Below are 24,475 nucleotides of genomic sequence, written 5' to 3'. Positions count from 1 at the left end.
AAACTGGACTCGGGCTGCAGAGAAAGCTCTAGGAATTCTCTCCTGCTGTATAATGACTACCCTGCATGTATTTAAGCGTCCTCCATTATCATTCCTAAAGATGGAAAACACGTCTTTAAAAATGCATTACGAAGCACCGCAGCATCACCATCAGCTCCAGTGAAGTATTTACTAAATGTAGTGGAATCCTTTGTAGCGTGCGCTGATTGTAGGTCTGCATGTATACTAAAAAAGTTTGAAGTCGTCCCTGAAGATATCACTCATCTGTTCCATTGTTAGTGCCTGCCAAAGTAGGGCATGCCATTGGGTCAGAGTAGGGACGTCAGATTTCTTACACGTGGCCGCCAGAGTATACCTTAATCTGCATTTGTTTCATATTTTGTCATTGTAGATCTAAGCCTCAGCTGTGCAATAGTTGGAGTGTCTGGAATTGGGTATCCCAAGATTTCTTTAATTTGTGCTAGGGTTTCTGCCCAAAAAGGGCAAATCCTCTGGTAATCCCACCAGACGTGGAGGAAATCACCCAGTAGGTCGCATCCCCTCCAGCAGCTATTGGACCTGTTTGGGAAGCATTTCTTCAACTTTGTCGGTTATAGGTACCAGTCGTATAGGATTTTGTAATGTGTTTCCTGGAGGCTTAGGGGGTGGTTATGCCTGTAAATGTCCAGCCACAGCTTCTGCCATTCTTCTCCTGTGATATCATGCCCTAGTGTGTGTTCCCAAAACGTCATAAGGCGGGAAGTTGTGAGCGTATTGTGTGGAGAAGATCGTATAGAAAGGCTATGATACCCTTAGTACCAGTGGTTTTTTAACAACATTTTCTAACGTGGTGAGTTCCTTTGTGACTGCCGTCCTATGTCTGGTTGCAGTGCCCAATGGTGCAGTTGGCGGTAGCGGAATTATTCCCCTTCTGTGTGTGAGGTCAAAGTCCAGCTGTCAGTGCCCAAAAGTGAGTATAACTATTATTAGGATTTATTTACGCTGGCTAAAATTATGGGAATAATGACTCACCTGTGATCTGTATTGTAGTTTTAAATGTCATTGTACAGGCCCTGAGGATATGGAAATGAAATATGTTGTTTACATGTTTGCTATTTTGTTTTTGCATGAGCACTTTAAATATTTAATTGGGCCTGACTTATTCTGCCAGGGTGTGTACTGCAGTTTTAAATGTCATTGCCCTGACACTGACGTTAAGAACAGGTACAGGATAAGGGCCAGATGTAAGTAAAAGTAGTTTTGCGAGTCCTTAATTGCGATTTTTAGGGAATCGCTATTAAGGACTCGCAAAATGCCATGTAGGTAGGAATTGCAGTATTTTTTGCGATTCCTTAATTGCGAATTGCAAATTGCGATTCGCAATCAAGGAACACCTTCCCAGGCCCATAGGAATGAATGGGAATTGCACATGCAATTTGCGAGTACCCAATAGGTACTCGCAAATTGCGTGTGCAATTTCAAGGGTGCAAGGGTTCCAGAGGGACACCCTGTTGCACCCCTGAAATGTGTGCGCAATTTCATGGGTGCAAGGGTTCCAGAGGGAAACCCTGTTGCACCCCTGAAATGTGCATGTGTGCACATGTGGCGCATCTACATGCCTTAAGGGCATGAATGTATGCCACGTGGCACTTTTAAAAAAGCAAAAATGTGTTTTTTAAAGGAAATCGCAAATTACCACCAACTTGAAGTTGGTAGTAATTTGCGATTCCTTAAGGCACTATCGCAATTTGCGATGCCTACTAGCATAGCATTTAGGGTATTGCAAATTGAGATTCTCTCAATGCTTGCGCAAATTAAAGAACCGCAATTTTAGCGATTCCTTATTTTGAGAGTAGGAATTTGGCTTCCTACATTGGACAAAGCCAAATTGCAAACGCCGAAATTCACAGAATTTCAGCGTTTGCAATCGCAATTTGGCTTCCTACATCTGGCCCAAGATGTTTAAATACTTGCTGATTAGTTTTTGCACAAGCACTTTGAATAATGAATTAGGCTAGACTCACCTTGCTATAATTCACAGGAGTGATTGTTAGGAAATGATTTATGGACTAGGTGAAATTTGGTCTCATTTTTTTATGTACATGTATTGTTATTACAGTTTCAAATTATTTTTCTGAAGAAATTATGTATTTTAATGTGCTTTTATGATTTTATTAAAAAATCGAATACAGAAGGTAATGAATGATTATAAGAAATGCCCAAACCCGAACATTCCACAAATGGAAAGATCGCGCAGTGTGACATAACTGAGTACTGTCTGTCTATGCTAAGTATATTTCAAGCATACCACAAATAAGGTGTGCCTGTAGCAAACCCTTCTTCTATACGTTGACATTGAACGAAAGAATGTTCATGAAACGTGAAAGAAACTACAGGATTTTGAAAGTAAAAGTAAACCTAGCACTTACGAGACAAAAAAAGTATGTCCCAACTGACTAGCCAAGTAATACCGTTCTACTATTTGGGTTAAATAGGCAGTGGCTTTTCTTCGTTCACGTATGCTAAACTTCATTCACGCACCTGTCACCGCATATTGCTCCATTCCCGCACTTCAATGTGATAGTTGTAGCCTTTTACAATGTCCTCTGCTCAGCTCCTAGGTTGCCGTAGTCCTTTGTTTGTGTCTTCACTCCAAACGTTGTCCGCTTGCCAATAAAGCTTGTTGTTGTTGCACTCGCGTTTAAAGTTCCACGTCCCATGGAGCTCCGCGGTACGGAAGAGGCGGGGTCAGCGACTTTTTTAAATCATAAGGACCAATCAGCTGCGCGCAAGCGAGTCTTAACGAACCGGCGGGTGGGTTTGAAAGCGAAACGGAGGCAGAGAAAGAAGGAGAGGAGGAAGGAGGCTGAAAGTTAAGCTGCAGGATTTACCCGAACCCTGTACGCTCCTAACTCAGCGGAAAAGTCCTCACGGCACCTTGTGGTCCTCCACTGTTCCCATATCGAGGACGCTCACTGCCTCCCGTGGACATCCCCCTCTAACCCAAACTCTCCCACCCTTGCCATGTCCGCCATCCCCGGGAGGGCAGCTGTCACGGCCGCCGCGACGAGGCAGCCCGATGCGGCACGGCCTCCTGCCCCGGTGCCCAAGGAGATCCCCGAGATCCTGGTGGACCCCCGCACCCGGCGGCGCTACAAGCGCGGCCGCTTCCTGGGCAAGGGCGGCTTCGCCAAGTGCTTCGAGATCTCGGACATGGAGACGGATGAGGTGCTGGCCGGCAAGATCGTGCCCAAGAGCCTGCTGCTGAAGCCGCACCAGAAGGAGAAGATGAGCATGGAGATCTCCATCCACCGCAGCCTGGGCCACCAGCACGTGGTGGGCTTCAGCGGCTTCTTCGAGGACCAGGACTTCGTCTACGTGGTGCTGGAGCTGTGCCGGCGCAGGGTACGCAGGGACACTCCAGGCCACAGGGCTGGATGGATTTGGTATTGCTGTAGGAGTTTATGGGGGAGGTGTGGGCGGTAACACTAGTGGGAGGCCTAAAGGACTGCTGTCCATGGATCGGTATGGGTGCATTAGGTTTAGGACTAAGTGCGAAATTCAGAGTGTATATGTAGGCACTATGTACAATTTACAGACTAGCTAAGTTTAATGTAGAAAGGCTCGCTTTAACAGCCAGAGGGGCCTAGCGGCCTTCATGCAGTAGTTGGCACATATAGACAGCGGGTTACTAGCATATCAAAGGCAATTAAGGAGGTGCTAATGGTCGTTGAAGAGATGTGTATTGCAGAGACTATTCGCGCCTGTTCTGTGGGCCTAGATTAGCAGAAAGTGGGCCTCGATTAGCAGAAATTGAGGTTAACTATCCTCCACAGTAGCAATTTAAACCACCCATTTTAAACACTTTCGACAACACTACAGTCGTGTTCTGCATTGATTACCTCAATGTTGCCTTTTTACGCCTTTAAAATATGCCACGCCCTACCCTACACCGGAGCATACGCTGACCGTCGTGGGATCAAGACATCCACATTTGTTGCATTGAGCAGCAGACCTAACCACATAATATGTATGTGGTTAATGATCATGCACTAGGTGTGTGGTGTTTGTAGCAGAGCCTCATCCATCAAATCTCAACCCACCCAGCAGGCTTACTCTGTAGTGAACTGGTTCTCCCAACATGACCACCTGCTTTCATAACACCTTACTCTATGTAACTTAATAAACTTATCTTGTAACTATTAAGTGTTCTGCTGCTTACTCTTAACATTCTTCACAACACACTCCCTATGGCTGCACCTTTCCCCAAACAGAACTGCTGCCATGAATACCGTTTCTGAAACGTCACCCCTCGGTTTCAGACAGGCGCCGATTCTATCCATGGGTCATCTCATAATAGGGAGTTTTCGCTGTGCCAGCAACTTGTGTTGTAAGGAGATAGGCGGGTGAAACGTTTACCGTGCGCAAACGCGCATAGTAACTATGATCTTGCTATGATATCACCTGCTTCCTTGAGTTATTTATTGGATTTTATTTAGCAAAGTGTTGCAGGTTTGTGGCGGGTGACAATCTGACGGTGTCGGCGGTGTTGTATACTATAGATTTACGTGTTTGGATTGAGGTGTGGGGATCAAAAGAAAGGAGCGTTTTAGTTGTCCATGGGGTGTATTTGTTCTGGTTCTTAAAAATCAAAAATTCCAACCAGGGTGAAACCCCAATCCTACACTGGGCACAGGTAGTGATGGGGCTGTCATGTCATGCACGAAGGGTGGAGGTGCTAGGATACGAGGTGGCTGTATTTATTAAACCGCGTCTGTAAGGCTGCCTGGGAACCTCCGCTCGAGGGTAAGAGCTCAGCATCCATAGGGACCGCCTGACGCGCCCACTCGGTATCCCGGGAAACCCGGAGGCGGGAGATGGCGCGGGCCACGAGCTCCAACTGTCTCAACATTCCTTCCTGTGGCCGGGCCATTTTTAAAGGGCCGCGCATGCGCAGTGCCCTCGAGTGAAATAGCTGCTGACTCAGCCGCGCTGACGTCACATGCGGTAGAAACAACAAAACAAGGTGAAGGGACAGCGCCCAGTCTATGCTAAACGAGGAGCTCTCTGCAGCCTGTTACTGACATTGGCGTTTCTCCCTGAGAGAGGATGGGAGCGGCCCCCCCATGGCCTCTTACTTATTGGGTGTTGATTGTAGCGCGGCCATGATCGGAGCCATTAGGCATTTCCTGGTTGCTCATTGTTTATGTATGTGCTAAAGTAAAGAGTCTTTACACTTACGCAGGCCCTGTACATATAGAACGAAGTAGCCTCACAGATCTGAATATCGCCAGTATAACAAAATGAGTACTATACTGCACGCGGAGTTTTTTTCACATATAGGGTCCAATGGATGCACGGAATAAAATCATACGGTTTAGTGTGCAAGATGTTCCACGATTGTGTTTTTTCATTCAGGTTTTCATGCCTCCACAAAGTACATTGTTGGGATTCTGAAATACAAGTTTACTTTCAAATGCATTCTCGTCTCTCTGCATTCCTATCACAACTAAGACCTATGATCGTCCGTCCGCGGGCTACTAAACATTAATTTAAAAAAAATCTGTAATTCGTTGCTTTATTTTTGTTCACAACCCCCCCAAATTTGTTATTGGCGCCATGAATCTCTGGTGTACATGCACTTTACAAATGGCTACAAAACTAATTGTTTAACCTCTGCACCAATGCGGACATATTTGCAGGTGCAAGTTGAATCTGGCCCTTCATTTTCATATTACAGTAATGGTTTTGCATGGATTCGGCAGTAGGGTTTTTCCCGGAACTAATATTGGTAATGCAAGATCAACTCGCAGATTACTGCATTAATAATCATGGGTTTACAGTTAACAATGGGTACAGCATTCTCTTTTAATTAAAAGACCTCCAAAAAGCTAAATAGTCGGATGATGCTGCATAATACACTTTTTATAACCTTTTTCAACACTGCCACTTAAACTGGCGTTCCACTGCTGTAGAAGTCAGTGGGCCCACCTCTAGCCATATACGACACAAACATGTCTATTAAATGAACACCTTTAATCGGCAATGGGGAAATATATGCTGTGCTAGGAGTAATGATAGTTTATATTTGTAAAATGCTTTATAGTACACCAGTTCTACCTACGTCTTTAATAAATGTAGTTATGCCTTCTAGCTATGGAAAACGCCTGTGGGCAGTTTACATGACACATTACATTAGTGAAACGTAAACATACCAGATCACATCTGCTTTGGTTCTAAGCGTGTAATGGCCTACCATTGGAACACTACCAATGTGTTGACCGTGGGATCACATGTTCTCTACTTTGTTGAGAATTAAAAGATGTCGGCTTTTGGTATTAGTAATACATACTAGCCTAGAACCCCTTTAATGAGGGTGGAGTTAACACCAGGTCCTAAATGGTGCATGGTCTGAAGGCTCTTAGCCCATGCTGAGCTGCTCATTACAAAACTATTTGTATGGATGGACTGAAACAGAGTGAAATCTTCATTTACATTTGAAGCAAGAATGGTTGCTTATTTGAGATGCCAGTTCTCATGCTCTGATTATCCTTGCAGTCTCTACTGGAGTTGCACAAGAGGAGGAAAGCGGTGACTGAACCCGAGGCCCGATATTACATGCGACAAACCATCTTGGGGTGCCAGTATTTACACCGGAACCGGGTGATCCATCGTGATCTCAAGCTTGGTAACCTCTTCCTCAATGATGAAATGGAGGTGAAAATAGGTAAGTCTTTGTTCAGTGAAGCAATCTAAGTGTACTGTTAAAATAGCCCGCCCACACTGAGAATTGTACACCACCGGTTGATGTCAAGAAGGCCAGAGGCAGGAAGAAAAGGTGTTTCTGCCATGTGACTTTACTTGAAATGCCATGGTCCGGAGTACAACCAAACTAATGTCAATTCCTTAACTGCTTGAACGCCTATTACTGAAGGGGACAGATTGAAACCCTGATTTGTGTATATACTGTAAAGTGTAGATTGCATCTGGCAGATGTATTTTATCGCTACCTGTATGCAATATCAAAAAATAGATTTCTTTTATAGAAGTTTAACATTGTCTCAAATGTTATGCTTCATTATGCAGACTTGATGCATGACCCCGCCTACTAGACAGTAGTCTCCTCGTGCTTGGACATTGGTGCATATGCTCTAGTTATCCAGTGTCTTTAATCTTAATTAGTTGACTTATGGTGGAGCTGGGAAGGAGAGGAGCTCAGTGATGCCTTTCACTTGTTTGTCCACTGAGCTGACCTCTGGTTATTTATGGTATATGCTTTGAAAGTTTAATATGGTTTGAATAAGTTGTGAGAAGTTGGCCTGATATGCAGTGCTCACTATTCTAGTGAACACTATGTATCAGTCCAGCAACCCTTATTGATTGGTTGTAAGTCAACCTTATAGACCAGCTATCCTAGTAGCGTGGATACGAGCAGTCTAAGGCTAAAGACTCGAGAGGGCGTGTTAAGCCAGCTGTTATACCACACATATATCCCTTGAATACCCAGTGAAAGGACACCACACAAGTGTTATGAAAATAAACAGTGTATTTATTAAAATCACAACAGCCCTGTACTCTTTATGAGGACAGGGTACTAAGCACAAAACAAAACTCTTACGAAAATACAAATGCCCGTGGGGCACGGAAAACCATATACTCTGAAAGTGGAATGCGAAATTACTAGCAGGTAAGTACAGTACTAATAGGCTTTGGAATCGCTAGGACTTGACTATAGAATCGTTAGATTACTTCTAGGAGACCCAGGGGACTCTGGTGCAGAGTGTGCACTCTCACGCGTGAATCGGGACAGTCTATGGTAGCTAGATTTCACAGAGTTAGTGTTCTCGGGCGAACCCGACCTGGTAGGAGGAAAACGAAAGTGGATTCTGACCCTTGGATAATGAGGCTATGCTGGTGCACCGAAATGCAGAAGTTACCTAGCCCAGGGGCTGCAGCTGCATATGTCTCAAAAGACGTCGGGAATCCTCGTAGACGGACCAGGAGCCTGGAAGAAAGATGCTGGCAGGCGACCAGTGAAGAGAGTTCGAAGTGATCCAAGCCTGGATCTTGAAGATGGATGACACCTGAAAGCAGAGGGGACCAAGTTCGTGACTACTAGCCAGTAGTCAGGTGGCACCAGGAGGGCACCGGATGGTAGTCACCTCGACTAGGTGAGCGGGTGACGCTGTGCTCTGTAGATCTCACGGACCAGGAGGCGTTGTCGGCGACCAGGATGGAGGAGCGAGCTGTCCCACGATGGATGAAGCTGTCGGCGTCGCTGGACCCAGGATTGGGCAACAAAGCCTTGGCAAATTCAAGCCCACGCGGTGGACTCAAAATGGCGTCTGGAGTGGACCAGGAGGGTCTGGGGTGCTTCTCTCTTGGAAGGAAGCAAGGGCCAGTCTGGAGCAACCAGACCAGCAACAGTGATGTCGTCGGGCGTCGTTAAGAAGGCCACAAGCCAGCGGGCTAGTAGCCAAACAACGCGGTGAGCAGCAAAAAGCAGAAGGGCCCCACGCAGATCGTGGAGATGCTGGAGGGCTGATCTTCGGTGCTGGAGCTGCTCAGGGTCGGGGCTTCTCAGACCCCAAAGCACTCACCAGAGGGACACTCGGCGGGCTTGTTGTGAAGAAGTCGTGCAGTCTTGGCGATCCTCGGTCTCGTCGCATTCACGGTTCTCAGCTTGGCTGTAGAGGTCAGAGGTGCCAGGGAAGCCGGGTCTCGTCGAGCTGTCGTCGGATTCCTGAGGAAGGACTTGCAGCAGACCGCAGTGTTCTTGATGGTGCCTGCGGATGCAGGGTGACTACTCCTTAGCCACAAGGGAGAATCTTGAAGAAGAAATCTTGAAGTCCTTTCGCAGAAAGTCGTGTCTTGATTCCAAAGATCTAATTTGAACAGGGGGCCCGCTCCTATCTTTATACTAAGAAAAGGGGCTGACCTGGTGACTAGGTCCTGCCTATGGGTGGGACTAGGAGGGGGGTGGTTACACCCCTTTCCCATGCCGGACTTTCCCCAGGCCAGGGGCTGGTGTGCCCCTGGAACTGGTTCTGACCGGCCTATGCGTAGTGAGCACCGGGGTGCCACTCAGCAGTCACCTTCCTGTAAAGCCCTACCTACCCAGGATACACACAACCCTGTCTGGGACGGTGCTAGCACCGCCCTTGACAGGAAACCCTTTGTCCAGGCTCCCCTCGCTGGAAGGGCTCCCAGCTGCACGGGGTCAGACTCGTGTCTGTGGTGGCAGCATCCATTTTGTGGAGCTGAGGCTTCGTTTAACTTTAACCGGGGTTCACAGTTACATACATGTCGTGTCCCTCTAGAAGGGTGGAATGCTAACCCCGTCGCCAGAATTGGCGAGGGGTTAGTATTCCAATTCGTATGACACCTTACTCGACATGTTTTGATAAAGCAATACCAAAGATAGCATTTAACCGCGAGGATTATAATGCACTTAAGAGTATATGGTATGCATTATCATGGAACAGCTATTAGGACTTGGTTCGCCAAGCTGCAGACAGGCTCAGCTCATGCCAGAGCACCATCTCACACGATTCCAAGCACTCTGCCTTCAGGATTGTCAAGGCCTGCCACAGGAGTGTCTGATAGGAATCTGTGTGCATTTTTAGGATTAGATATAGGTATACTATATCTACAGCAAAGGGTGATTACACGACTTTGCCCCAGCTGTCATGCAGCCAGTTGTGTCAAATTTAGGAGGCCAGCCAGGGGTGGCATAATACATGCTTCAGCCCCTGGCAGCCCTGGGTACACCTATGCCCTGAGTTACAGGGTCTGATAAGGTGGCCCAGTACCAATTGGAAATGTACCCAAGGTACATGGAATCCATTTTACAGAGAGAGCAGTAGGCCTGGGGTCCTGATTGGCAGGGTCCCAGGTCGACTATGTCAAAAACCAGCTAAAACACCGGGCAAAAAGGTGGGGGCAACCATAGTCAGGAGGTACCTTCCTACATAAGTAATCTTTGCTGTTAGATTTAAGTTGTCCGTATTTCTGTTTAACCCCACTGCTTTATCTCTTTTTGTTGAGCTTACCACAACAATTGTTAAAACAATGAATTGATTGCAATTATTCTCTAGTTCTGGATAATCTTTCCCCTACTGATCTTGTAGGTGGGATAGGGGTTGACTCTGGAGGGCTCTGCCCACAACAAAAATATTTGGTTACTGAATAGCCTACACAAAATGCACCTTTTTGCCAGGCCTAATCTTTCCTTCCTAATACCCATAAACCACCCCAAAGGTAAGCCCTAAAGGCTTATAGGGCAGGTTGCACAGGCTCTATTTTTTTTATTTAAGGGACGTGTTAATCCTTGCAGGGAAACTCCTAAAGCTGTTTTTCACTGTTGTAAGGCCTTTCTCCCCGGTTGACTAGCACAGGGTTACCTTATCACATTTAATAAGTGCTAACTTTGGATGTGGAGCAGATGGAGAGGTTGTCTACATTCTAATTGTAATGTAAAATCCCCTTTAATGGTGAAGTCTTATCTGTCTGGTCAGTGTCACATTACTGTGAAGAGTCTTACTGTTGGCGTTTGGGTATTCCTACCAGTGACCTGGCAGGATGACTGAGTAGCTGTACCCAGCCCCATTTAAACCTCAAAAGGTCTTGCCTTCTACACCCACAAAGGAACAGGACACCCAGCCTGCCCTGCCTTGGTAGTCAAAGATCATTAAAACATGCAGTTCCTTACTATTAAAGGCTTGTTTATCCCAAGAATAGTGGCAAGTGGATTTAATTGAGAGCACATCTTTGAAGAAGAACCATGTAAATCAATTAAAGAGGGGGTACACCGCGGCAGACTTTTGCACAAGTAATTGTATTTTTGTTAGGAGTAAAGTAGAGAAAGGGGTGCAAAACAGCGTATTGAAAGTTATTTAAGGCTGCTGCGAGGAATAAAGCAGCAGGTCGCAACCATCATTCCTTTCGGTGATGTAATCTGATCACTAGTTCCATAAAGTGAGTTTTGGAAGATTTTGTCATGTTTTATATGCATAAGGATGACTGAGTGATGTTCAATAGGTTAATGGCTGCAGGCTTAGATTTTGAAAAGGACAAACCTTCCAATGGGTGAGGACTCTCCCTTCCATGGTTGCTCTCAGAAATTCTGGTGTTTTGCTGTTTTTCCAAGATAAATGAGGGCAGCCATGATTGGGGGATAAAGACTATTAAGGCCACAATTGTCCCCTTGATCTGACCCAGTCAGCTTGTACCAATGACTAATTACACCGTTTTGTGAATGAGCTATAGTTTTGGTGGAATGTTTATGGACCACTTCTTGCATGAGAAACTAAGGTCTTGTCTGATAACTAGCATTAAAGGGTAATTAATTGAAAAACTGATCATCTTCAGGAGAATCTGCACATCAAGCTTTTAAGGCATGTTGCGTAACTATTTTTTCATGCCTTATTCTTCAAGTAGTCGGAGATGCTAGATCTTTGTGGATAAACGATAGCGACATTGGGTATATTTACCAGCCCTAAACCTGACCGCTAACTAGGTGAAACGTGTCCTTCCAAGCCAAGTAAATGTAATGATTTAACTAATTCAATTAAATGGCTATGCAGAATTGAACAAGGTAAGCATACTAGATGTTAAATGAACATGAATGAGCTCAGTATCAATCTTTTGTAAGATCGCATGCTCCTCATTTCGCCTTGTGGTTCAGAAACTAAATCTGACTCTTTCTTGTTTCAAACATCAGTTGAAGGAGATGCCTTCACAGGGAAGTCTAGCATAAATGCCCGATCCCATTCATTAACTTTTTTTTCGATGTTTGAATTGGAAGCAAGTGAAAACATCTGTCCTTCTCTAAATGTTTCAAACCTGAAGTAAAGGGAACTCCATTAACTCACAATTTACAATGAGCATTCCAAACAGGGTAATCTGCTGAAAAGACCTACTATAATAAATCCCAATCAATAGACCTGTTAACACAACAAGGAAACATGTCACCAAAGTTACCCCAGCCTCAAAATTGTAGTATGGCTCACAGGGACTTTTACATCTACTGGCAGAATACATAATTGGGGAGGAAAGGAAACCAACGTTTTGCAGATTCTTTGCTACCAAGTAAACTGATTGTCTGGCATAGATATTGATAACTTCATAAGTTAGATTCTCTACTAATTTTCTAAAACCTAATCCTCACCAGTAGTACATGATCTTATCTGCCATAGTGGCATACATTAGAATAAGTGAATTACACTTTAACATAACTTGGGTAAGTAATCAAAAGGTTCAAGAAGATATTTAAAAAAGTGAACAAATTTGACCACCTCCAATGTAAACTTTTCTCTTACAAAAGCATTGCATTTAAACACCATCCTGGCTGTAATTCCCTCGAGATTCAAGTAGGAACTTCTGAGGAACATGAAGGCAAAGTTCTGGCCAATCCTCACTTTATTTTGATAGTGGTATCGCAATGTAAAGCAAATATAACTGACCCACTTTCTCTAAAGAACGCAAGCTGAAAGGACCCTGCTTGCAAGTCAGGCCGCTCCTTGCGCCACACAGCACCTCCTGTGTGCCCTTGCCTCTGCCCGCTGCTGCAAGTTCGCCACTCCATCATTCTGCACCGGTGATTGCGTTCCTGTAATTGTCACCTGATTGTTGCCCGATTCTCTCCACTTTCCTTTTGTGCCCCTTATTGTTTTACTTTTACCTGTATTGTGCTGACCCCCCCCCCCCCCCCCCCCTACTTGTATTCTACTGACCCCTTTTGCCTTCTGTTTCCCCCAGTCCCGCCCCCTCGCTCGTCCCCACCTCCCAGCTGCTCCTCCCTTATATGGAGACCGCTGCACGACTGTGCAGAGTATGTCTGCGCCTGGACTCCTGGCGCCTGCATCCGCCACAACGCTGCCCTGTCTGAACCCCTCCTCGGCACCCCCGACATCGCCATACCGCAATGCTACAAAATTACCCGCTAGGACCGCACCAACTGAGCAGGAGGAGGAATTGCCATTGTCCACAAACTCCCTCAAAATCTCGTCTGACACCGCCAAACACCTGTACTTCCTGATCCACACCGACCCTCCCCAACACCACCCTTGGAGGTACCCTCCTCTACCAGACCCGACCGCAGTTCAGCAACTCATTGCCAACTTCATCCGCACACACGCCCTCGCCTCTATGGACTACATCTTCCTCGGAGACCTGAAGTTCCACCTCGAACAACAACTCCAACTCTTCCACCCTGATCAACAACCTCTTCAACCTCTGACAACTAGTCACAACACTCGCCCACTCCGCCGACCACATGCGTGACTCAATCTTCAACCGAACTCCACTGGACCGACCACCGCTGTGTCCACTTCACCTTCCGAAAACCCACAACACACCACCGCACCCAGCAGCTGCCCTGCCGCCGATGGAGCAAAGTCAGAGGACCAGCTAACCACCGCTCTCTCCCAGAGCCCACCTGACACCATAGCCTCAGACAGTGGATGGACGACTGACAACACCCTCTCCCCGCTCAAGAAGCCCTCCAACACCCACACAGCAAGAGCCAGCTATTTCACCGAAGGCCTCCAAGCGAACCTGCCGAACTCGGAAAAAACTGGGTCTGTGAACAAACACTGGAAAGCTACAGTCCACAGGAACGCCACCCGCAGTCCCCACCACCTCATCAGATCCGCCAAGAGGACCTCCTTCAAAGACCACCTAGACAACAACGCACACGACAGCAAAGAGCTCTTCAACATTGTGAAGGAACTCTCCACCAACCACATCCCGCTGGCCACCTTACGCAAGATCAGACCTCCACGACTGCTTCAACAGTCACCACACCGGCATCTGCTGAGACCCCAAGGACCTCAAGAACTTCTGACCCATCTCCCTGCGAAGGTCATCGAAACGGCAGTCAACCAACTGACCAGCTTCCTCGCGGAGAACCGCATCCTGGACCTGTCCTAGTTCCGCAACAACCACAGCACCAAGACTGCCCTCATCGCCGCCACCGACATCAGGACCCTGCTTGACAAGGGAGAAAACGCGGCCCTCATCCTCTTGGACCTGTCTGCTGCTTTCGACACTGTCTGCCACCGCACACTACAAACATGCCTCCAACACCAGAATCCAAGAGCGGGCCCTAGACTGGACCACCTCCTTACTCTCCAGCAGAACAGTCCGCCCCCCTACCGCTCTGAAGCCACCACGATAATTTTCGCCATATGCCAAGGCTCATCCCACCGTTAAACGTCTACATGGCACCGCTCGATGGCACAACCATATCTCCTACGCTGGCACCGCCCAGCTGATCCTCTCACTCACCAAAGACCCCCCCACACACACACACCGCCAAAACCAACCTCCACGAAGGAATTAAGGCAGACGCCAACTGGATGAGAAACAGCCAACTGAAGCTGAACTCTGACAAGGCGGAGGTCCTCCTCGGACTCACCCCCTCGGCCTGGGACGACTCCTGATGGCTGACTGCACTAGGAGCACCCCCTACACCCATCGACCACGCACGCAACCTAGGGGACATCCTCTACTCCACCCTTTCGATGACGAAACAGGTCAACACCATCTCCTCCTTGCTTCAACACCCTCTGCATGCTTCGCAGGATCTTCAAGTGGATCCCTACCAAAACTAGAAGGGCGGTCACCCAGGCCCTCGTCGGCAGTAGACTGGACTACGGCAACTCGCTCTACGCAGGGACCCCGGCCAAACTCCTGAAACTGCTCCAATGCATCGAGCGCCTCCGCTTGCCTGATCCTCTGCATACCTCACCTCAGCCACATCACACCCCACCTAAGAGACCTGCACTGGCTCCCCATCAACAATAGGATAACCTTCAAGCTCTCCACACCAGGTCAGCATACCTCAACAGCTGACTCAGCCTCTACACCCCCACCTGCCAGCTCCGCAAAGCACGCCCTCGCCACCGTCTCCAGCATCCGAAGAGTGACCACCAGTGGCAGATCATTCTCCCACCTCGCTGCCAAGACATGGAACACCCTCCCATCCTCCTGCGGCAGACCGAAGACCTCCTAACCTTCAGGAGACTCCTCAAGAACTGGCTCTTCGAACAGTAGCAGCTATTTATGTATTTGTTTTTTTTCCACTCCCTCTCCCCAGCGCCTTGAGACCCTCACGGGTATGTAGTGAGCTTTATAAATGCATTGCTTGAAAGGACTCCTCATGCTAGGAGTAAAACTGCTTTGTTACCTGTAGGACGCATAAGCAGTAGGTGGAAAAACAACAAATGTGAATACTCTCCTAGACAGATGCAATTGTGGGAAGAGGCAAACTTGGGGTGGGCCTTAATTGATCTCACGCGGGGCCAGAGGTGGTGTGCTGATAACTGCTTAAGTGAAGAATTAGCTGCAGTTAGTGCCTCTGTAATTGGCCATCACTAACCTCTACTCCCAGCCAAATATTGGTGACAAAAGATTTTAAAAGGGAAGTGACTCCAAATCAACAAACTTACTGCTAGACTGGAATAGTCAAGGCATAAGATTGAAGAGTTTAGGCATCCACTATTGTTACAGGTAGGTTACGGTTTAGTAGTTTTAGCGTACTAAACCTATGTATAGTAGCACATAATTGACATTCTAAAGCTGCTTCATACAATTGTATATGCGAATATGGGGCTATGCTGTGAAGACGTGTCAACCACAGTATACAAATATTTTTACTTTGTAATACTGCAACCCTGAAGTTGATAACCGTGACCAATTTATGAATACTATCAGGGGTGTAGAATTTAATATTACTTGTCCATGGAACAGGTTGCTTCATAAATCTACTTGTTCTGTAACAACATTTACATGTCCCTTTGCTAAGTAGTGTGGTGCCCAAATATGTCAGCAATCTCATGGGAGCTCTAACTTCTGATAGTAGGGTTTGAATGCTAGCAATGCCCTTATTTTGCCATCTTTTAGGAGATCTACGTGCTGGAGGTAGCAGTAAACAATAGTTCCCCCTGCCAAGTCCTTTTGAGTTTGTGCAAACCTACTTTGTATGGTTTGTGTAGGATTCATCAGCTAGTCTTTAAGAAGACCTGACATTGAAAAAATCCAAAGTTGACCACCAATGTCATACCCATTGGCTTTGTCAATGCTTGTTTCATGTTTGCTATACTTTAGTTGAAACTGATTTGGATTATGAATATTTTTTGCGAAATACAAGCATGCATCAACACATTTTACAAAAAAAAAATGCTTCTAAGAATTTTTCCATAGTTTAGGAAAACCTTTTTTCCCCAGTTGACATCTGACAGAGCGTCTTTCCTCAGGAGCAGGTATCTGCCTGTCTCTTTGCGTCTTCTGATGCAGGATTAAATACCCATCTGAGACACCAGTTAATTTGTCTGCAGGGTGGATACCAATGTGTTCTAGGGCATGGTCCGAAGTCCAGACATTCTAACTACTACTTGTGCAAAAAGTAGCAGCTAAGACGGCACGAGTGGTCTGGTAGCCATGTGGTACATTGCCTCTCATTAATAAGCATTTGTCAAGATTGTACTTTACTCCAGTAGGTGAGTAACTGGATTGAATTGTGAGGTTTTGCGGCTCCTACCTTTCAGATGTATTGGGGTGGGTGTCCATAACTGGAGCAAGCATTCCTTGTGTCGCTATTTTGTTGTATAGATTTAGATCCTTTGGTCACCTAGCGGTATAATGCTGGCATTTTGCCCAGGTGGCTGGGTTTTGGGGGTGTAAGGATTTGTTTATTGTGCTCCTTCTGGCTAACATCTAAAATGTGCTTCCTTTAATTAGGTGACTTTGGTTTGGCGACAAAAATAGAATTTGATGGCGAGCGCAAGAAAACGCTGTGTGGGACTCCAAATTACATCGCTCCTGAAGTCCTTGGCAAAAAGGGTCACAGTTTTGAGGTGGACATCTGGTCCCTTGGCTGCATTTTGTAAGTACAGCTTTGAAGAGGCGGTCGGTATTGTGCTTTTTTTTAAAGGTAGATTGTCGCCATAAGTGACATAACACAGCAGCAGGCTATTACATTATCTAATACTTTCATTGGATGCTCCATCCAATACCGTGATCATAATCCTGTTTGCCCAGAACACAAGGATGTTCCTTTATATTTTTTTCTCCAGATTTAAAAATATTTTTTGGGGCCTCCGTAGCCCTTTTGGTTGTGTTAAAACTGCAATAGTTGACTTGCATGTTAATATTGGTTGTAGGCATTGCTGTGCATAATCTCTTCTCTCCTCTCCCCTCCCCAAAAAAGGATTGCACTGAAAGTGTGGAAAGAGTGCTTTTTCAAAGGCTTGTGTACTATGAAATCTTTTAATGGTGGCAATGATCAAGTCAATGTTTAAAGGTTGCAGTAGCATTGTTAAAATGCAGTGCACTTCACACAAATGCCACAATTTTATGTCATGGAGTAGATCAGGTGAGACTAGAGTGGGAATATTAATCGGCCCACTGACAAGATGCAGCAATCAATGGCACGTTGGCTGTGATTTAAGATGTCGTCCCACCGTCTGGGCAGTATGGTCTCCGACTTTTTGACTTTGGTGATGACTATAGTCCTTTGTTCTGCTGTGTTCTCCAGGTACACACTCCTTGTAGGAAAGCCGCCATTTGAAACCTCTTGTCTCAAGGAAACCTACATGCGCATCAAGCGGAATGAGTATACGATCCCAAAGGTGAGGCTAGTACGAGGGAGTTCATGCTTTCTGCTCTTATGCAGATTTATACTCTGTTTGATGGCCCTTGGTGATAAGAGTCAATGGCTTGACCTGAGTAACCTGCTGACAGATTTATTGTTTAGGTAAAGTGCATGACTGCAGTATCACTGCTGCAGTCTCTGCACATTTGATCATGGAAACACCAGCTGAGAAGACTGTTGTCTTGTGACTTTTTGGGGCTAGGTAAACGCGCACTCAATTTTGCATAAATGAACGAGGTCTGACCTGCTAGTAGCTCATGTTTATCTAGAACCCTCGCATTTCTATGGGTATTGAAGGGGTGAGGCACGTGGTTCTAAAACCCTTTGACTGAAAGGTAAAATATTAGTCTGATGCCAATGAGGGCGGAGGGGCTTCACACGAAGGGCCCTTTGCTACGTCTGGCTCTAAGTTTTTGTATGGTTGGCTCTATTCAATTGCTTGTTTTGTGGGAAGAGTACATATTTGACTTTGTGTCATGGCTTCACCTCACTTTTTTCTTCTTCCAGCACATCAACCCAGTAGCAGCTAATCTTATCTCCAAAATGCTGCAAGCTGATCCAAATACGCGCCCCACCATAGATGAGCTGCTAACCGATGATTTCTTCACGGCCGGATATATTCCAGTCAGGCTGCCCGCCACCTGTCTGACTGTGCCTCCCCGGTTCTCCATCGCCCCAACAAGTATAGAGACTAGTCGCAAACCTTTAGCTGCTCTCAACAAAGGTAAACAGAACACTGCCTGCGGCAGTCTACGCTTCAACCCATTCACCCCTTTCCACAGCTTCTGTGCCCAGTTTGAACTGGCATCTTGGTGGGAGCGATTGGTATGGGGAATTTACATTCAACCAGAACTGTTTCAAACCTCCAGCGAGCATGGTATGCCGTTGTATTATCTCGTGCACTGATTCAGCCTCCTGGAATTATATAATTATGAACCAGTTTACTTATAAAAGGCCTTTTATCCACCGCTCCAGACAAACTTTTTGTCCATTCTTTGGAATACTTATTTTTTAATTTGTTCTTTCTTCCCTTTGTTTATATTTGGGGCGTTAAGTGGCTGGACTGAGTCCGACCTCAGTAAAAATGTTTTGGCCGCCAACAAAGTCTGCCTCGGTTTACATAGTTTTTGTCTTAGTTTTAAGGGGGGGAGGGGGTTATTTAAATTGCTGAGCAAACTGTGTTCTGTGGGGGTACTACACCTTATTAAACAGTTGATTAATGGAAGCCTTTCTTCTTGATTAGGTCCGGAGAGTCCCATGGTAGAAAAACAAGCAGTTTCCGAAAAGGATGATGAGGTGATTACAGAGCCCTTGGACTGCTACCTCTCGGAAATGTTCCAGCAGCTCACCAGCGTCAATGCCACCAAGCCTTGTGAGCGGCCAATCATCCGGCAAGGTGAGCTGAAGCCGTGTAACACGTGAGGTGTAAGATTCTACTACTTGTTATCTTTAGGGGTGAGGCTGATTGTATCCAGTGATTCTAGTGTAACCTATGCTATGTTGGTCATCTAATGTCGCTGTGACCCGGCATTAGTAACTAGAAGCCCTGGGGTGCGATGGAAAATTGACCAGGTGCCTTTTTCTTTGAGCAGACTGGAAATTGCACTAGAGTAGCCAAACCTTCAATTATCCTGTTAATCGATGTGCTTTGTTTTTCAGAGGAGGCTGAGGATCCGGCCTGCAATCCCATATTCTGGGTTAGCAAGTGGGTCGACTATTCAGACAAGTATGGTTTGGGTATGTATTGTATATGGTTATTGGCATGCCTAACCAGAGGACCGGATATTTGGTTTCATGTAACTGCAGCTGCTAATAGAATTGGCCAAGCAAAAGTGTATAGTCTTGCGTAAGCACGATCATAGTGGGAGGAAATTCATAGTGTGGATTCCTTCATATCCATAAACCTTGAATACATGTATTCACATCCTGGAACACTTGCCTTTTTAAAGTAAACTTGGTACTTATTCTGTTTTACTTCCAAATGCTATTCCCAGACCTGATTTATGCACTGGGGGTTGACATGAATAAGGTGGCGTCACTCACTTTGAAAGTGAGACACTAGAGTGCCCAAATTCTTGTAATGGGTGGCAGCGACAAGCTGGATTTTATGGCTGACCTTTTCAGTTTCTCATATTGCCCGTAAATGGCTTCTGTCGTTCAGATGAAACCAAAACTAGTTTGGGCAATCTGCACTTGAAAGTTGGGCTACATAATTCCATTCTTTATTGTTGATGCTTTAACAAGTGCAGCATAATCGTTGTAATCTAGTCCAATACTGTCTTGTTCCAGCTTAAAGGGCACATACAAAGTTTAATTCTCTTTATCGTGCCCGGAACCAGTGTCAGTATGTCAATGAATATTCTGTCAGAAGCACATGAGACATTGTAAAGACAATCCCATCAGCTAAAGGACAGTTTTGTTATATTTAACCAGAGTTACTATGCTCAAATGATTTTGAGCATCTCCTTGACAAAAAACATTTCTTTCTGGGCTGAAGTTTGGCTGAAAGGAATGTGGTATTTGTGAAGAGCTCTCTCTGACCTAGTGTAAACACTCTGAACTTCCTCTGCTGTAACTGCAAAAACCTGTATAGGCTTCACTCTGGGTTCACAGCAAGTCTGCATGTACTACATCGTGGCAGGCTGTTCTAGAATAACGAGTGGTTTGCTTCTTTCAGTGTTTTCGTAACTCCTGTCAGACTTTGCTCTTTTTCTTGATTTAAGTCTAAGTACTTGATTTACAATTGTCAAAGATTGAGCTGTCTTAACTCCTCCCTTTCTCTGGCAGGCTACCAGTTATGCGACAATAGTGTTGGTGTGCTGTTCAATGATTCCACACGCCTGATCATGTACAATGACGGTGACACGCTGCAGTATATTGAGCGGAATAACGCAGAGTCGTATTTAAATGTGAGATCCTATCCCACAGTCCTGACTAAGAAGGTGAGTCTTGGTTATTTACTCAGCACTGTTCATCACAAATTTCCCAATTCATTTGATGGTTCCATTTGCAATCTCAAAGCACAGAGCAGTCTTATTGGCTCATGAAAGATTACCTGTCATTGTGGTGTTTGCACCAGGGCCCGTTTTGTTTGTTTTTTAAATGTTCCTGTGCTTGTGCAAGTGTAGGTTCAGAAGTCTGCTCAATGCTTGAATTGATCAGCATTTCAGTGAAGGCTACTTTGAAGATGGGGGTGCACTACTTTGTACTATAGCTATGAAACCTTTCTGGCCAGACTTCTTCCTCTGGTGTCTGACTTATTCTAATTGGTGTATTTCCTTTTGGGTTCAGCACTGTTATGTGGATGAAGTTTGCTTTGCATCTCCAACATTTTTTTTCCTCCCTCCCCAGATCACACTGCTGAAGTACTTCAGGAACTACATGAGTGAGCACTTGTTGAAGGCTGGGGCCAACATCACACCACGTGAGGGCGATGAGCTGGCTCGAATGCCCTACCTCCGAACTTGGTTCCGCACAAGAAGTGCAATCATTCTTCACTTGAGCAACGGAACTGTGCAAATTAACTTCTTCCAGGTCAGACTTGCTGTACATAAAACCAATCCACGGGTACAGACTATCCACAACTTAACAACTTTTATGTTAATCATTGACTACTGGGTTGGTGCTAGGGGGCCTGGGCATGCATAGTTAGCTAACTTGACCTGCCATTGCGGTCTTGAGTTGGAATTTTTTTTAACACTGAACTAATGGGTTGCATCCTACCACAATACAGTTTAACTCCTAATATGGGTATGGGAATTGACTTGGATGTGTTGTAAGGATTATAATGTAAGTGGATATGTAGTGTCTGATATCTACTGCCGAAAAGTGGCGTCTCTAAACCAGGTGCCTGTACGCTTGGAGTGGAGTAAGGTAAATGTAGCAGGCACTTCAGATTCCTTCCTGCCTGGCTGGGAGAGGGTTACAGCAATTGCTTTGAAATGAGCATAAAATGGCATTGTTAAATTTTGCAGTAGTGGGTGCTAATTTGATTCCTATTTGATTGCAGGATCACACAAAGATAATACTCTGTCCCCTGATGGCTGCTGTTGCCTTCATTGATGAGAAGCGGGACTTCCGCACCTACAAGCTAAGCTTAATCGAAGAGCATGGTTGCTGCAAAGAGCTGGCGAGTCGGTTGAGATATGCACGTACCATGGTGGAGAAGCTCAAAAATACACAATCTGGATCTGCCCGTGCAAAGCCTTCTGCCTAGACCTGTTCCCATCTGTGACTGCAGTTTGCACTTGTAAAAAAATAAATAGTTTATTTTTACGTATTAAGTGGGGGGTCCACTCCCAGTCGGACATTACAGATGTGTCCCTATACATGTAAAGGTAGCAGTATACTTCTCCCACGGTTGACTCTTGTTCTGAGCTACACACCAACTGACTTTGAACATGAACTGGTAAACCTCAACCCCAGATCCCTTCTGCGACCTGCTGGATCTGGGATCTGATTCTTTCCTGAACAGACAATGCTGGGATTAAAGCCGCTACACATGGTCTCCACTGGTGTGCTGCCACTGTGGGGAGTGAGTCGTTTAACGCTGGCTACTCCACGCCAGATGACATTTAATTATGCACAATTCTGTGTGACTTTAAGCTGTAAGGCAAATGCACAGCTGGTTCCTCCTACTCTAACCTCCAAACGGCCTCTAATCAAGAACTTGTTGAACTCTACATTTCAGTGCTGTTTTGGACTTTCCTGCCTGTCCTGTATGTTCTCTTTATGTTGAGATCCTGGTCTTACTGGATCTGTTATTTTAAATGTGCCTCTTTCAAAATACTGGCTTTAGCCAGTGACCTTTTTGTATATTAAATAGATTAAAAATAAAAAGCATCTCTGTATCCTTAAGCTTCTCTATGACTGGGCCAGGCAGATGTTTGTTTGAATGTGTAGTTAGTAAATCTCCTTATTTGTAGTTCCAGACTATTTTCTTTTCTTTATGCATTGGTGGCCCCACCCCTGCACACCTCCTGGTGAGACTGGTAACTATTGAATGTTGTAGAATGTGCTTTAAGTAGCAGGACTATGCCTGCATCATATGGAAAGTCATGTCACTGGGTTCCCAGGGTCTCCCCTCCAGGTAGGGTAGCTTATTCTACCTGGCAAACCTATGCATCACCACCTGTTCAATTTTGAATAATTTGAGATGCGCACATGGGTTTGGTCAGCAGGCATGACTAGAACACCCCTTTCCTTGTGTTAAAGTAGAAAGCCACCTTGTGACCTTTGCCTCCATGAGAACCTGGAGTTGTATATTCTCACCCAGCACCTCAAGAGTGCAGTTGGCACTTTAGTGCGGGCTGTACAGTTTACTGTATTATAAATGTGAAGACCATCTTGTTTGCTAGCCAATCCTGTGGGCGGAGTTTGTACAAAAGGAGCAAATTTTTTTTTTTTTTATTCCAATTTGCTTGTAAAAATTGCAGGTATCTCAGAACATCTGACACTGCTGCCAGAAAGACAACAAAAGTGATGACTGGGCTGTTCCTATGGGAAGAAAGGAGGAAAAGGTCACTAGGGTATAAGGGCTAGTGTTCAATGGAGGACCATCCCTGGGTATCCAATGGGTTGGATATAATGGCCTCACACACCCTTGCGAGTGTCATGCTTCATCATCGGCTATGCTCCTCGTTGGGCAGGCGGTGCAATGCCCAACGGGCTCACCTCAAAGAGGGGCTCTTTATTGGAGATCTTTTATCCAACTGCCTATGGGTGAAGTGGGGGTGGGGGTGAGGGTGAGGGGCCAGGACAGAGTAGATAGTGTGGGTGAGGATAAAACGTGGCACAAGGTACCGGAAAACAACTTTATTCTGGTGGTCCTCTGGCACAAGTAAAATCAAGGATAGCCGGTGTTCGTGGGAACTGTGGTTTCCCAGAGTGAACCTGGGCCTAAGTGCAAATGGTGTGGTCAACATGTTTCACGCTACTAGTACATTGACTGTGATTATTCAGGACCTAGTAAAAAACTACAATCTACAAAACATGACTTAATTAGTATCCGTTCCAATACAGCACATAATTTGTACTACCTGTATGACTATGCTCTTACCTAGAAAGGGTAGATAAAGGAGAACATTACCACAGGTAAGTAACATGTGACCCTTTAGTGACCATGAACACACTGTGAAAAAGTGACATACTAGTGAAGATAGTGACTAGTTTGTGGTTAAAAACTGGTAGCAGCAGTATCCATTTGAATATAATCGCAGACCCATGGGATCGGTAGTACTGTTACTCACCTAAAGGTTACAGTTATGGTGTGTCAACAGTACCCGGTGGGTCTGACATAAAGGGAGAAGCCATAGAGGTTGGGGCTGAGGAGGGAAGGAAGAAGAGGGATGGTATTAAGGTAAGCAGTAGCTAGAACTGCCGGGCGCATGCGTATCGTGCTACACGGAAGACCGGGTTTGACCCTTGTAGGTGTGGCCGATGTCCAGTTTCCGTGTAAAATAAATACAAAGGAGCCATCATTCGTGGGGTATCATAAGTCTATGCAGCCCTTTCTAATTCGAAGTTGTTGCAAACCGTGTTTAAAATGTAATTAGCACAATTTAGATGGAGCGTTATCAAAGTGCCCCAGTGTCAACATATGCGTCTCTTGATACACGGAAGACCGGGTTATACCTGGTTTGGATGGTCAGTGTCCAGTCCCAGTGTGGGGTGAATTGAATACAAAAGCCAGAACGTGGGTTATCGCAAGTCTGTGCAGCCCATAAGAAAACCTTTTTGACAAGCTTCGTTGGGAAAACTGTTAATGGGCGGAACACGTTTACCAGTTGTAGGAGCTCCTCAGTGCAAGCGCTATGTCTTCGAGATAGAAGGACATATGAT

The 24,475-nt window shown here is 45.7% G+C and overlaps 1 protein-coding gene and 1 long non-coding RNA gene across 2 annotated transcripts in view; one reads left to right on the top strand and one right to left on the bottom strand.

Annotated features, from left to right (window-relative positions):
- LOC147684611 (uncharacterized) overlaps positions 1-2,607 on the bottom strand; it is a 28,712-nt gene extending 26,105 nt beyond the window's left edge. The window contains exon 1 of the long non-coding RNA XR_015300739.1: positions 2,521-2,607. This is a non-coding gene — a long non-coding RNA (uncharacterized LOC147684611). The remainder of the gene's footprint in view (positions 1-2,520) is intronic.
- A 170-nt stretch (positions 2,608-2,777) lies between these two features.
- PLK1 (polo like kinase 1) lies at positions 2,778-22,485 on the top strand. The gene is made up of 10 exons (XM_086940450.1): positions 2,778-3,384; positions 6,538-6,706; positions 16,723-16,867; positions 17,519-17,612; positions 18,143-18,359; positions 18,879-19,031; positions 19,295-19,372; positions 20,423-20,577; positions 20,987-21,169; positions 21,645-22,485. The coding sequence occupies exons 1-10, from the start codon at positions 3,004-3,006 to the stop codon at positions 21,849-21,851; spliced, it is 1,782 nt and encodes a 593-aa protein (XP_086796576.1). The 5' UTR covers positions 2,778-3,003; the 3' UTR covers positions 21,852-22,485.
- Positions 22,486-24,475: the final 1,990 nt, after the last annotated feature.

Source organism: Lissotriton vulgaris, chromosome 10 (assembly GCF_964263255.1).
Source record: "Lissotriton vulgaris chromosome 10, aLisVul1.2, whole genome shotgun sequence".
Classification (NCBI taxonomy): Eukaryota; Metazoa; Chordata; class Amphibia; order Caudata; family Salamandridae; genus Lissotriton; species Lissotriton vulgaris.
This window is presented reverse-complemented; position numbering and strand designations above follow the sequence as displayed.